We start from the raw sequence: 15652 nt of genomic DNA, 5'->3' as shown, positions 1-15652 counted from the left end.
GCAAGAAGCCCTGCCCCATGTAGTCATCATTGCCATGCCCCACTGCAGAGTGTAAAAGGGGATCTGCCCCATGTAGAGGGGACTGGAACCCTCACCCTCACCCTCACCCCCACCCCAAGGCAGCTGGGGGGATATAAGAGGGTGGGATTTCCGGGAAAAGGAGGAGAGGTACGGAGAAAGCAAGGCGCCAGGAGGTGCCTCATGGAGCTGAACAGAGCCCGGGCCTGGAGACAGGAAAGCCGGAGCCCCAGGCCTGTGGAGGGTGGAGGCCAGAGCGGCCCAACTCTGAGCCAGAAGAGAGCTGAGACCTTCAGAGCCAAGGGCTGCTGAGAGCTAGAGGCCCAAGAAAAGCGGACAGGGGAGCAGAGCAGAGCCCAACCAAGAAGAGCCTGGAGCCTGAGGAGGGGCACAAAGCCTGGGGACTGTGGCAAAGTCTGAAACCTGGTGCCTATCAGAGCCAGAGCAAATGCAGAGAGAGCATGAGCAGATGCAGAGAGTGGAGGCATGAGGAGAGGGGAGGCCCGTGGAGAGCAGAGGCCCGTGGAGAGCCATGTGGAAAGTAGAATCCCTCAGAGGACTGTGGAGAACAGGTGGTCTGTTCTTAACATGTTACTCTGGGGTGAGATTCTTTGCCCAAACCTTTGTACAGGCAGCCTGTTATTATTTGCTGGAAAGGAAGAAAGAAAAGGAGGCTGCAACTGCTCCTAGCTCTGGATTAGCTCGGGGCAAGGCAGTTGCAAGCTGACTAATAAAACTAATTTGTCACCTTTAACAGTGCTCGGTGCATTTTCTTGCTCCCGGAACACACAGATGGAGGCCCCAGCGAGATAGCATTACTGCAGTCCAGGCTGAAAACCAATCTAAAGGAGGGGGGCTCTGACCTCTGTGAATTTGGATGCATAGGCAAAGGACCTGGTGCGGAATTTTGTGGTGGAGGCTGAGTGGCTGGAAGAAGACACCTTCTGCCAACCAGTGATTGTTGCCTACAAAGAGGAAACTGGCTGAAAAGTCTCAGGATGTCTCCACAATTGAGAATGGCAAGAAGAGCATAGAGACTGAGCACGGACAAGAGATTTTTCCATCCAGATGGTTTGGGCCTTGGCCCCTGGGATACCGCCTTGTAGGTGAGTGTCTTCGCCCTCAGGTAAGAGAGTCTCCCTCCAGAGTGTTTGCCAAGGACCAACATGGATAGGAGTCAGGAGTCATTTGGCAACCATTCAAGAGTGAGTCTGAGGCCGAAATGAGACACTTCCCATGCCTCATTGGGCTTCTTTGGGAGGCCATTTGTGACTTCCCTGAGAAGTCATCTGGGACCTCATTGGGAGGTTTTGTGGGGCTTCCTTGAGAAGCCATCTGATCTGGGACTTCCTTAGGGGAGGTCACCTGGGACTTGTTTGAGAAGCCATCTGAGACTTCCTAGAAAAGTCATCTGGGACTTCTTTGTGAGAAGTCATCTGGGGTTTCCTTGTGAAGCCATCTGATCTGGGCAGGTCTGCATCTGGGGGACTCAGCGGAAGGCTGGACATGGCACTACATCCAGAGTCTGAGGCTGGAACAAGACGTCGACTGTGCCTCCTGGAGCTTCCTTGAGGAGCCATCTGGGACCAAGAAGAGCCATTTGGGACCATCTGAGGCCATGTCGGGCCTCCTCAAAAAAAATCATGTGCATGAAGTGTCTGTGGATCTGTCTCTTGGTGTTGTCTGCTTAAATCTTCCAGAAGTAAGGTTCTATCTTGTCTTTTGTCTGAATGTGTTGTATATACTTTTTAGTTTGGAGTAATGATATTTAATTCTGGCAACCCCTTGGTAAATTAGGGTAAGGATATAGGTTCCTGGTTAAGTAGGGTCAGTGCCCTTGAGTCAGCTTGAAGAAGTTACAGAAGATGGATGGTCTTCGCCCATCAACCCCCTTTTAGATCAAGGGACCAGAGTAATCTTTTGGAAAAGGAGGCAGGATATGTGGTTTTTGTCCTGGTAAATTGGGCTGGGGCACTGCCTAGAACTCCCTTGAAAACCAGTGGGGCCTCAGCCTTCCAAGTCTATACAATGTATCCTTAATGAGTTTATATAGAAAAGTTGCAAGAAAACAGCATTAGATCCATCACTCCCAAGAGAAATGAGGAGAGGGACAATATCCAGATGGCGACTGCAAGATGGACTGTTCAGAGACACTCAGAGGATCCCTGAATGATAAGACTTATTAAGTGGTAATGTGTTCAACAAGATTCTTATGGTTCTTGTTCTTAACATGTTACTGTGGGGAGAGATTCTTTGCCCAAACCTTTGTACAGGCAGCCTGTTATTCTCTGCTGGATTTGCTGAACTCTAAGCCTGTTGTATGGGGAGATGTGAGTTTAGGATTTGACCCAAAGAATCAGTTCAATCAATGATTTGATTCATCATAAAACCAATGGGGAATGTAATAACCTTGGAGGGGGGGAAGCCCCACCCCATGTAGTCATCATTACCACGCCCCACTGCAGAGCATAAAAAGGGATCCCGCCCCACGAAGAGGGGACCGGAACCACCACCCCCAGCCTGCAGGGAGCTGGGAGGGACATAAGAGGGTGGGATTTCCAGGAAAAGGAGGAGAGGCATGGAGAAGGCAAGGCACAAGGAGGTGCCTCGTGGAGCTGAGGGGAGCCTGGGCCTGCGGAAAGGAAAGGCTGAGCCTGGGCCTGTGGATGGAGCAAGCCCAAGCCTGGGCTTGGGGATAGGAGAGCCAGAGCCCCGGGCCTGGGATGGAGGAGGCCCGAACCCCGGGCCTGTGAAGGGAGGAGGCCAGAGCGGCCTACCTCTGGGCGGGGAGAGAGATGAGGCCTTCAGAGCCAAGGCCTGCCGAGAGCTAGAGGCCAGAGGAGAGTGGACAGAGGAGCAGAGCAGAGCCAAACCGAGAAGAGCCTGAGGCCTGAGGAGGGGCCCAGAGCCTGAGGCCTATGGGAAAGTCTGAAGCCTGGTGCCTGTGGGAGCCAGAGAGGATGCAGAGCAGACGCCTGCGAAGAGCGGAGACCTGTGGAGGATGGAGGCCTGAGGCCCATGGAGAGAGGAGGCCCAAGGAGAGCGGAGGCCCACAGAGAGCCATGTGGAAAGTGGAGTCCCTCAGAGAGGGGAGAGACCTATGAAGAACAGAGGCCTGTGGAGAACAGGAGGCCTGTAGAGAGGCCTGTAGAAAGAAAGAAAGGAAAAAAACTCACCCCCTGGAGGCTGCAACTGCTCCTAGCTCTGGGTTAGCCCAGGGCAAGACAGTGGCAAACCGACTAATAAAACTCATTTGTCACCTTTAACACTGCTTGGTGGATTTTCTCACTCCCCAGAATACAACACTTCCAATTTCTTACGAATAGGGCAATGTCATTCTTTCTGATAGAGGCATAGAATTCCATCGTGTATATGTACCACATTTCCTGATCCACTCATCTACTGAGAGACATCTGGATTGGTTCTATATTTTAGCAATGACAAATTGTGTTGCGATGAACACTGTTGTGCTGGTGGCTTTAGTGTGCTCTTGCTTGTAATCTTTTGGATAGATGTACAAAAGTGGGGCTGCTGGGTTGTAGGGGAGCTCTATGCTTAGCCTTCTGAGGAACCACCATACTGCTTTCCAGAGTGGTTGAACAAGTTTACATTCCCACCAATAATGTAATAGGGTTCCCTTTTGGCCATATCCCCTGCAGCATTTTTTACTGTTAGTTTCCCTGATAATGGGTATCCTTACTGGGGTGAGGTGGGATCGCAATGTTGTTTTGATTTGCATTTCTTTTATGGCCAGTGATGTAGAGCGCTTCTTCTTCATGTGTGTCTTGGTCATTCTCATTTGCTCTTCAGAGAAGTCTCATTTTAGGTCTTTAGCACACTTGTTTAGAGGGTCGTTGGTTCTTTGACAGTTTGTTTTGGAGGAATTTAAATGTTTGAGTTCTGAGTATATTTTAGATATGAGGCCTTTAAAGTCCATTGTATGGCTGGGAAAGATGTTCTCCCAGTCTGGGCTATCTGTTTCTCTTACAAGCTATGTCCTTTGCCCTGCAGAAGCTTTGCAGTTTGATGCAGTTCCATTTTTCCAACCTTTGTTTGATTTGTTGTATTTCTGGACTTTTATTAAGGAAGCTTCTCTTCTGTAAGGTTTATAATTTTGGTTCTAATATTTAAGTATACTTTGCATTGTGAAGTAAACTTAGTTTTGGTTCTAGTGTAGGATAAAAGTTCAGATTACTTTTTTGGTTTGGTTTGGTTTTTTTCAATATAGATACCCAGTTATTTTCATCCTGTTTCTTCTTTTTTTTTCTTTTGCCAGTCCTGGGCCTTGGACTCAGGGCATGAGCACTGTTCCTGGCTTCTTTTTGCTCAAGGCTAGCACTCTACCACTTGAGCCACAGCACCACTTCTGGTCATTTTCTATATACATAGTGCTGGGGAATCAAACCCAGGGTTTCATGTATATGAGGCAAGCACTCTTGCCACTAGGCCATATTCCCAGCTCCTCATCCTGTTTCTTGATTAAAAAAAAAAGCATAAATGCTTTTCCACCTATAATCTATTTACAAACTTTAAATTTTGACTCACTTACCTATATTGAAAACCATGAAGAAATCAATGGCCAAAACCCAGAAAATCAAAAGAAAAATACAAAACAAATGCTATCGACATTCAGAGAATGGACTCAGGATACTATGAATTAATATTATACCACTAAATTCAACAACTAAGATGTACTAGCAAAATGCTTTGAAAAGTATTAATAATCTAAAGTAACTAAAGAAAACAATGTGGCCAGGCACCAGGGCTCATCACATTTCTAATCCTAACTACAGAGGAAGCTGAGATCTGATGATCATGACTCAAAGACAGCCGTGGCAGGAAGGCCTATGAGACTCTGATCTCCAATTAAGCACCAAAGAAGCCAGTAGTGGAGTTGTGACTCACATGTTAGAGCACTAGTTTTGAGCAAAAAACGGTTAAGGACAGTGTTCAGGCCCTGAGTTCAAACCCCAGAACTGGCACCAAAACCAACAAACCAAACAAACAATGATAATAGCTCTATTTCAATTGAAGAAATTTAGTTTTTAACTTAAAGCCGTCCCCAAATGCAAGGAGTAGATGGCATCACTGGCGAATTATATCAAACAATCAAGAAAATATACTAATTTAAAAACAGTCATTCCCATCTTACCACTTTGTTACAAAAACTAAGGGCAATACAACAAGTACCAGAAATATGGGAAATAGCCCTGATAAAGACAAAGTCCTTAATAAAGTAATATATTGTAACCAAGTAAAGTTCATACTTAGAATGTAACGTTAGTTTAACTTTCAAAAGCAAATACAGCAAGTCATAGTAATAGAATTTTTTAAAACACGTATATCACAGGATCAGCTTAGATATAAAAAAAACTTAACAAAAATCCAGCATGCATTCCCATAAGAAAACTGCAAATAAGAAATTTTAAAACTTACATATATTCTAACAAAGGACAACTATGAAGGACCTACAACATAATTTTTAAATAGCAAAAGATACCTGATGATCAAGGTTTTTTTTTTTTTAATAAAAGCTCTATTCTTATCCTTCTATTTAGTATAGTATTGTATGAACAGTTCTTCCAGTACAAAAATGCAGTGAAAAAAAATCAAAATGTATTCAAATTGGAGAGCAAAAGGAAAACAATTTTTCTTTGCCAATGATTTGTGTGATACAGAAATTTCAAAGTAATCTACAAACGTCTATTAAGAGCTAGTAAATTTTAACAGTGACAGGACATAAGATCAATATGTAAAATCAACCAGATTTCTACTCTAGCAATGAACAACAGAAAAGTGAATTTTAAAACTATAATCCTTACAACAGCATTGAACTACAGGAAATATGTAGATAAAGATATGTATACATATAAGATCTATGTATTATAACATACACTTTAAAAAACTAAAGTATATTTAAAAAGATCCTGAGCTCTACAGTAGGACTCTATTTAGGAGACAAACTCAGAATAAAAGACAATTCCTATTGAATTCTATCCAAGGAAAGGGGCCTTTAATTACCACAGTGACAACTAAGAATAATCATAAGATAATCTTACCCATATGGTTGTAACAGATGTCTAACAGTATTGCTCTCATAACCTACATACCATTGAAAAATTCAAACCATAAACTAGTAAAATAAATGTGTTATTGAAAGGCAATTCAAAATAAAATTTTCCCGCATATATCTTTTCTTTCTGTTTTCTCACAATGGACACATCTAGAAATAAATCTTGCCATGCAGCAAGTAAGAAAAGGAACATGAGTCCCAGGCCAACCTGGACTACCTAAGGGAAGCTTGTTTCAAGAAGTAAAAAAAAAAAAAAAAAGAAAGAAAGAAAGAAAGAAAAAGGAAGGCGGGGAGGGATGGGGGTGGGGGTAGAGAGTGGCGCAGAGCAGGACAGGATTGCCAAGGAGCTAGAAATAGAGTTCTGGAAGAGAGCACTTGCCTAATAGGACAACAAAACCAACCAAACATACAAATAAAGAAGTAATCACCAAAACTCAAGCAACGCAAGGAAGGCTGATGTTAGATAGATTAAAAGGTAAGATCACACTAAAAAACTGTAATTCCTCTTTTCTCTTCCCCTTTTTATGCCCTCCTGACTCCTCACAAATAAACACCAGAAAATACTCTATGCTCAATACTCTATATTCAAGACATCAAAAAATTACCGAATGTGGTGGACCCCAATTCCTGCTACCTTAGCTTACTCTCAATGTATTTTAAAATAGAAATTCATGTCATCTGGTAAATACTTGTCTAATAGTACTACATATCTAAACTAGGTAACTTGAAGGGATAGTTGGGATTGGGATGAGGGTGGAGAATAATGGAAGGGGTAACACTGATCAAGATGTACTAAAAGCCAACATGTTGAATTGAAACACCTTTGGACAACTAAAGATAATAAAAATACATTTAAAAAATTTTAAATATTGCACATCTTCATTAAAACTGAGAGCTTTTAAAAGTAAAGAAAAACTGAAGCTTTTATTGTTTGCTATACTTGCCAAAGAAATTTTTGTTTCCTTCTTGATAGAGTAAGGAGATTGCTTCAAGTTCATACTATTTCCCTAGTTCTGAGGGCTTTTCCCAACAAGGACAAATGTATGACTCACTTTACCATTTTTACAAATAGAATGCTGCTGCATTTACCACTGTTCAGATAAAGAATATTAGGCCATAGGAAGTAGTGACTTCATATCACACAATAAAAGTGGTGAGCCTTTGTTAGCTACAATAAAGTAGTCTGTTAACAACTCACATGAAATAAAAATTTCTCACAGACAAGCAAATATAGTGTATCTGTTTTTAATAAAAGGTACAAAGTTTGCTCCTGAAATACAGTCACCAAAAATACTATCTGAAGTATGTTTTATCCTTTTAGTAAAGTGTTTGAGTCTTAACTTTTCTTAAAGGCAAAGTACATACTCAAAGGAGTACATACTTCCTCGCTGCTCTGGAAGTTCATTTTTTACCACTAGTAAAATACCTGAATAGATGAGACTGGTTCATTAATTGCACATTTCCTATCAGCAGAGCTGAAGTGACTGAAATTCATTAGTTCTTTGTCAATCCTTACTGTCATAGTGGAATCAGCTAATGATGTGAAATGGTGAGGCAGACTAGCCATCATTGAGAATACTCCACTGCTAGAGAGCCAGCTGGGTGTGGACATTTTTCGATAAAACACTAAATTCTTTTTTTAAATTAAAAAAAGTATTTATGGTCAAAGTGATTTACAAAGGGGTTACAATTTCATATGTAAAGCAATGAGTACATTTCTTATCAAACTTGTTACCTCATCCTTCACTTTTCTCCCACCTTCTCCCCCTCCCTCAATTGTATGTTTGATTTATAGCATACTGTCTTTTAAGTACTGCTGTTGCATTGGTTCGCCTTTTACCCTTTATCTCTCCATTTTGATGTTCACTTTTCCTTCCCTAGTTCCCATAAATATATATATAATTACCAGAGTACCAAAATCAGTTACAGTGACATCAGGGGTAAAACCATGGGGAAGACAAAAGAAAAGGGTAAAATTTCATGTTATGTTGAACATAACAACAACAATACACCACTTAGCTCCATAACTTGGAGTTCATTTTGCTTATGTGATAGCTATTGGGCTAAGGCCCATAAACACAATAAATCAAAGAAAGGTTGGACAAATGGGATTGCATCAAACTGCAGAGCTTCTGGCACAGCAAAGAACATAGCTCGCAAGATAAGTAGAAAGCCCTCAGAGTGGGAGAAAATCTTTATTGGCCATACAACAGAGAAGGGCCTTATATCTAAAATATACTTAGAACTAGAAAAATTAAGTTCCCCCAAAACAAATCCTCAAAGAAACAACTGCCCCCCTTAATAAATGGGCTAAAGACTTAAAGAGAGACTTCTTGGAAGAGGAGATGAGAATGGTCAAGAGGCACATGAATAAGTCCTCAACATCACTGGTCATAAAAGAAATGCAAATCAAAATAACCTTGAAAATCTACTTCACCACTGTAAGAATGGCCATTATCAGCTATGCCCTTATGAACACATAAGATGATGCTAAGTGAAATGAATTCCAGTCATAGAAATGAGTGTTATATCACTATTGTAATTTCTTTCAACATACCATGTGAAACCGTAGCTTTTTTTTGTTGATGATCCTCTTGTATCCCCTTCCCGTGGTTATTCCTGTGCTATCACTGTATCTCATGTGAGTACCCTGGATACTATATGTACTGGTATTAGAACTAGGGAAGGGAAAGGGAATATCAAAATTGAGAGACAAAATATAAAAAGACACACGACTCCAAAAGCAATATTTACAAAATCATTTGATGTAAATCAACTGAACAACTCATGGGGGGAGAGGGAAAGGGATGGAGGGAGGGGCATGGGGGAAATTAGGGAGGAGGTAACAAATTGTACAAGAAATGTACACACTGACTTACGTATGAAACTGTAACCCCTGTACATCACTTTGAGAATAAATAAGTAATTATTCAGAAAAAAAAGAATGGCCATTATCAAGAAAACTAATAACAGATACAAGCAGGGATGTGGCCAAAGGGAACCCTACTACACTAAATTCTTTATGTATGGTTCAGCTTGTAGATCGTGAGTCTGCCCTGGTGTGTGTGTGTGTGTGTGTGTGTGTGTGTGTGTGTGTGTGTGTGTGTGTGATTCCAAAGCTAAATGTAAATGGTTTAGACTAACTTACTGTATAGATCCTCCATTTGGAAGATATATTGAGGTTTGACTAGTGAAAGACATGCTTTCCCAGATTATGATGACCTACTCAAATGTCCATGAAAGGGAAATATGGAAACTCAGGATTATTATACTGATTGTTTTGGTTTTATTTACTTAATTTTGACTATAATAATGACATTCAGACACTTCAAGTGGGGGTGTATCTTGGTGCTAACTTGTAGTTAAAACATAACAATTTAAATGGAACATTTTACATCTTTCAAAAATTCTTCTCTCCTAAGAAAATGTCTTATTGTCTCCTCCTTAAGCAATAGCTTTACTGTTTTAACACTGCAGTTTTGTTTTTCAAATGACTTTTAGAAACTACCAGTATAAGCTGAGCACCAGTGGCTCACACATGTAACCCTAGCTATTCAGGAGGCTGACAACTGAGGACTGTGGTTTGAAGCCAGCCCAGGCAGGAAAGTTTGTGAGACTCTTATCTCCATTAACCATCGGAAAACTGTAAGTGGAGCTGTGGCTCAAAGTGTCAGAACATCAGCCTTGAGTAAAAAAGCTCAGGGATGCATCTAGGACCTGAATTCAAACCCCATGACAGAGAAAAAGAAACAGAAAAAAAAAGAAAAAGAAACTACACGGATTTCCTAGTCTTTACCTGTTTTACATCAGCAATATTAGCAATACTAGACCTTGTCACAGTACACAGTACCTCTTCAAAATAGAAGTTTCATTGCTAAGCTTTTGGTATGGGTGGTGCTGAAATATTTGAAATATTTGCTTTTCTACTTCAAGGATATATGGTAGTAAGTCAAACTGAAGGGTTTGATGAAGGAAACATATGAAAGAAAAACTGTGTGTACTACTCAAACAGTTCTAAAGCTCTCTTTAGATAGCATCCAATTACCAGTGCACAGGCCAGTTCCCAGTCACTCTTTGCAGTTGTATCACATTGCTTCTATGAGACTCTCTAAGGTAACACCAATCATGCGCAAGAAAACCAACAAGACAGATAAAGGCCCTGTGTTCAAGTCCTAGTAACAGCACCCCCCCCCTACTTTCCACATAAAACAACTACATAAAATGTGTAAGAATGACAGACTTTTTTTCATGGTAATAAGATACTAAAAAACTTTTAACCCAAATATCTGCCCACATTACAAACAGTAAACTATTTGTGGTATTGTACACACTATCACAGACATCATACTAAGCAGGATGCCAGATGGATTGATTCCAGTCACTTGGCAATTCTGAAGCTCTTTTCTCAATACCCTAGGCTTCTAAAAACAAATATTTGAATAGTGGTAGGCAGAGTTCTGTTAGCTAGAGAAGACACAAACACAAACAGGAGAAAAGACTTATAAATACCTTTAGGAGTACACTATTTTGTAGTGACACAATAAAATCAGATATGCCAGTATTAAGTTAAAAGCTTTTAAAGGGAAAATATTAATGTGTATATATGCATGTAATTGTATAGGTATTTTTTTGTATGACAATATATACACATACACATATTCTAGTGTTTGAGTCAGGGCCCAATTGCAATAACAAACCATTGCAGGACATACCAGTGGCCAAAACTTGGTTTTTAAATATTAACATTACTCAGTAAAAGGACCTATGACTTCTTGAAGAAATGACTGATATGGAGCTGAAACAGAAAAACTGCAAGATAAATTTAGAAGAAGTTTCAATAAGAAAATAAAGAAGTACTCAAACAATAAGAAAATGTCACATGGAACCCACTGGAAGAAACAAGTGGTGACCAAATCTGAGACCCTTTGAAAATAAAACAAATAAAGGTGGCTACACAGACAGATATCAACAACTGGGAAGTGTGTGCTGATATTATAACATCAAAATGTGTAAAAAATGACAGAAAATCACTAACAGAAAATTCCTAAGTGGAAAAAGTCAGCAATAGACACTATCCTAAGCAAATGATCAAAGAAGTTTGAAACTAATTATATCACACAGCCCTTGACATACCACAATGAGCATATCCACTTCTGTATTCATGGTGACCATGCACCCCAAAATATGTTCCAGAAGAATAAGTCACTCAATCTAAGGGGACTGTACAAAATAAGACCAAGCTCATCAAAAATATTAAGGTCACAAACAATAAAGAAAGGCTGAGGAACTTTTCCAGGTTGAAAAAAAAAAACTAAAGCTATACAATAAGCAAACATGTGTGATCCTATCTTAGACCTTGGCCCAAGCTACAAGGGGTGCTGGCTGTATATGTAGAGGAGCGGTCCCCAATCGACCTCCCCTCCTCCCGCCCTGGGACCGAATGGCCGGAAGCCACTCCTACACCTTCCGGGTCCGGATCCGGAAAGAGTAGTTCTGGCTTGGCCCGCCTCCCGTCTCAATCTCGGGTCCACGTGGATGCCTTCAAGATGGCACCGCCGGCGCCCAGGGCTGGTCCTACTAGGGCATGACGTCAGCCCATGGGGGAAGTCCCATGATGCCACTCTTCCCAAGACAGCCTGGCTCAGCCTATTAGCAAAGCCTGCCTTCCCGCCTTCCCCACCTTAATAAAAACCTTCCCCCCGCCCCTGGTCGAGGAGTTCAGTTCAAAACCCCAGAATGCCTCCCTGAAGTCTTCCATTCTCTGCGCTGATCGCCAACACGTGAGAAGGGGCAGGGGTGGGAGATTTCAGTAGTTCACTCTCCTTGGCTAAACGCAGCCCAAGGAGAGCACGCCTTCACCTTCTGCGGGCAGAAGATAAGGCTGAATGCTCTCTCATAGTTTTTGGGGTTCGGACATTTCTCCCCGGGAAATTGGGGATAAAGGGATCATCCAGATCCCGACATGAAGATGGTATTATTTTACATTTTTACAAGGAACTCTTTACAAAAAAAACACAAGTTCTTAGAATTTGTCCACCGAATTGAGAATTGTTACAGTAAGGATACACTTAAGCTAGTTCTGCCTGCCTCACAGTCAAAGCTATCAGCATTGTAGTTATTAGGCAGGTTGCTAGCTCCCTGACTAGCAATAGGGAGAGTTGTAATCTCAATAAAAAAAATCATCACACGCACTAAATTCGGTTAAAATTAGGCATTATCCTTTACTGTTTAATAGAAATCATCAAACGTAGCCCTGTACCTATAACATAGATGACTACCCCAAGTTATTACTGGAAGAAAAGAGATATAGTGAACAGAAGGATACCTGTCATTTATTTATAGTTAGGCAACTTACAGTATTAAAATAAATGGAAGGGCTGGGGATATAGCCTAGTGGCAAGAGTGCCTGCCTCGGATACACGAGGCCCTAGGTTCAATTCCACAGCACCACATATACAGAAAAACGGCCAGAAGCGGCGCTGTGGCTCAAGTGGCAGAGTGCTAGCCTTGAGCGGGAAGAAGCCAGGGACAGTGCTCAGGCCCTGAGTCCAAGGCCCAGGACTGGCCAAAAAATAAAAAAATAAAAAAAAATAAATGGAAGTAACCTGTAGATATCTGAAAACTAAAACTATAATGCAGCTATTGTTGTCTACAAAAAGTGACCCACAATTACAAAACATACTCACATTGTCAGCATGGTTGCTGAATGTAAACCTCCATGCTTACAAAACATACACATACCTTTTCCCAAATGTGTGTTTATGCTCATGTATCTTGCTGTTCCTGTAAGGCTCTTGTGTTCTCTGTAAGGTATATGTTTCTTTGTCTCAGGATCAATATATTCCTTTGCCAAACCAAAATCTATAATGTGAATAACTTGTTGGGTTTTGTTGCCTGGCCGTCCTATTAAGAAGTTCTCAGGTTTTACATCTCTATAGATCAGGTTCTTCGAATGGACATACTCCATACGAGAAATCTTGATTTTAAAAAACAACAACAACAAAAAGAAAAACAAACAGGAAAAAATTTTATTATACGTTTGACTAGCAAAAGAAACCACAAATAAATACAAGGCAAAATTTTCACTATGAAAATGATGTAAAAAAGGAAAAAATCAGAAACTGTTTCAACCCTTCATACTAGTCTATAGCTCTTCAAATGTGTATATATATATATATATATGCCCTTACATATAATTTCATGAGGCTATGGCATATCAATAAGCTTAATTTGATCAACATTTTCATAGGATCAACATTTTCATAGCTCATGAAGTTAAAAACATAAATAGATAGACTCATAAAGTTTCATTATTGTTTAAATCAATAGTTAAACAACTTTTCTAATTTAAAAAAACTTAAACCCTTAAAATTGACAAACACCATCATGCAGTATTTATTTTCTTCTATATAACTTTTTATTTTTTCCTTAGGTATTAACATTTAAAAATAGAAACTTAAAACTGGATTTAAAAAAAAAACAAATTATTTTTTGCCAGTCCTGGACCTTGGACTCAGGGCATGAGCACTGTCCCTGGCTTCTTTTTGCTCAAGGCTAGCACTCTACCACTTGAGCCACAGTGCCACTTCTGGCCATTTTCTATATATGTGGTGCTGGGGAATCAAACCCAGGGCTTCATGTATATGAGGCAAGCACTCTTGCCACTAGGCCATATTCCCAGGCCAAAACTGGAAATTTTTATCTAACTCTAATAATATAGGAAATCTATATGAACTATAAATTCTCAAATATTATAAATTATAAATTCTCAAATAATGTTCATCATCCAAGTATCTTAAAAAGAGTATTAAATATGAGAACACAGCCAGGCACTGGTAGCTGGTGTCTGTCAATCCTATCTACTCAGGAGAGTGGGATCTGAGGATCATGATTCAAAGCCACCCTGGGCAGGAAAGTCCATGAGACTCTTATCTCTAACTTCCAAAAGTCAAAATCAGAGTTGAAGCTAAAGTGGTATAAAGTGCTATCCTTAAGCAAAAAACCTCAAGGATGGGCCAAGGCCCTGAGTTCAAGTCCAAACAGTGGCACAAAAACAAACAAATAAAAATAAGAACTGCTTCATCTACTAGCAATTATGATTAATAATTACAATATAAACACAAAGTTATATAAGTCACTATAATATGCTTATTAACAAACTTTAGGTTATATAAAATATTCTGTAACCTATGCTTTAACTAATTATATGAACATTTTACAAGTTATAAAATATTCTTTTAATACATATGTTCAATAGCTGCATATTATTTTAGGCTATTAATAATTTAACCATCCTACCTGTTAATCTTCACATTTGCATTTTCCCCTTTTTAAAAATTATATCTTTCCTTGTACAAAACATTTTAAGCACATCTGAATACTTTCATAAAATGAATTCATATAATTAATGGTTCAATGAATAAAATCAACCTTAAGACTTTCACAGCATTGTCACATTGGAATTTATGTCAAAACTCTCCTAAAACTCTTCTCTAGCTAGGCATGGTTGTGTCCACCTATAATTCCAGCACTTGGGATTACGGCAGAACTAAGAGTTCAAGGCTAACTTTGGCTACCTAGTAAGTTCCTGGCTAACCTGGACTACACAGTAAGACTCTCAAAATAAAATAAATAAATAAATCCTCTAAATTGTTTTCTCATAGATTGCCTGAAATTTATATATTCTTATTATTTGTTTCTATTTTGTAAAAATTCAACTATGTAGTATGAGGGCGAGGACAGGAGGAAGTAAAGTGTGGGAAAACGATGGAAGTGGGGACACTGGTCAAGATGCAATGTACTTACAAACTAATTTATAGGATTATATCTTCCTTATACAACTACTTAAAAAATAATAATGTGAGGGTTCTCTTTTAAAGAAAACTCATAGAAAAAAGACAATTCTCAAAGTGAACACTCTTTAAGAATACTCAGGTCTTCAAGCAGTATGACACTAATTTTCACACAGATGAAATATATTTGACACATTTTAAGATATATGCATCTTATGATGCATATATAAAAATCAGAAACATTTGAACTAGGCAGGTCAAAAGCTCTTCAGGATGTCATAAAACTTTAATAGAGCTATTAACTTAAACTTGTGACCAATGAACCAAGCAACTGTTCCAACCACTTCAAAACACTCTGTTTTACTTACCAATTGTATAGCTATCATGAGAACTGTTTTAAGAGAAAACGTTCTGTCACACAGGTCAAACAAGTCTTCCAAACTAGGTCCCAGCAGCTCCAGCACCATAGCATTGTATTTACCACAAGGGCCAAAGTAGTAAACTTGAGGTATACCATCTAGGAGAAAAAATAAGATCACTTCACAATTTCATTTTAAATTTTTCTCTCAAGAAAAGAGCAACTGGGCTGGGAGAGTGCTTGCCCAGCATGCACAAAGCCCTGGGTTGGATTCCTCAGCACCACATACACAGAAAAAGTCAGAATGGCGTTGTGGCCCAAGTGTTAGAGTGCTAACCCTGAGCAAAAAGAAGCCAGGGGTGCTCAGGCTCTGAGTCCAAGTCCCAGGAAGAGGGAGGGAGGGAGGGAGGG

The 15652-nt window shown here is 40.0% G+C and overlaps 1 protein-coding gene across 6 annotated transcripts in view; it reads right to left on the bottom strand.

The window, feature by feature from the left end:
* The window catches only part of Csnk1g3 (casein kinase 1 gamma 3), a 106095-nt gene that overhangs the window by 29454 nt on the left and 60989 nt on the right, over nt 1–15652 (bottom strand). For all 6 annotated transcript variants that reach the window (XM_048358100.1, XM_048358095.1, XM_048358098.1 and 3 more), the window contains 2 exons: nt 15252–15400; nt 12833–13067 (listed from right to left, as the gene is read on the bottom strand). In XM_048358100.1, the coding sequence (XP_048214057.1) occupies nt 12833–13067; nt 15252–15400 (384 nt within the window). The remainder of the gene's footprint in view (nt 1–12832; nt 13068–15251; nt 15401–15652) is intronic.

This window comes from Perognathus longimembris, chromosome 11 (assembly GCF_023159225.1).
Source record: "Perognathus longimembris pacificus isolate PPM17 chromosome 11, ASM2315922v1, whole genome shotgun sequence".
In the NCBI taxonomy this organism is placed as follows: domain Eukaryota; kingdom Metazoa; phylum Chordata; class Mammalia; order Rodentia; family Heteromyidae; genus Perognathus; species Perognathus longimembris.
Note: the sequence above shows the minus strand (reverse complement) of the source record. Positions and strands in the feature narration are given on the sequence as shown.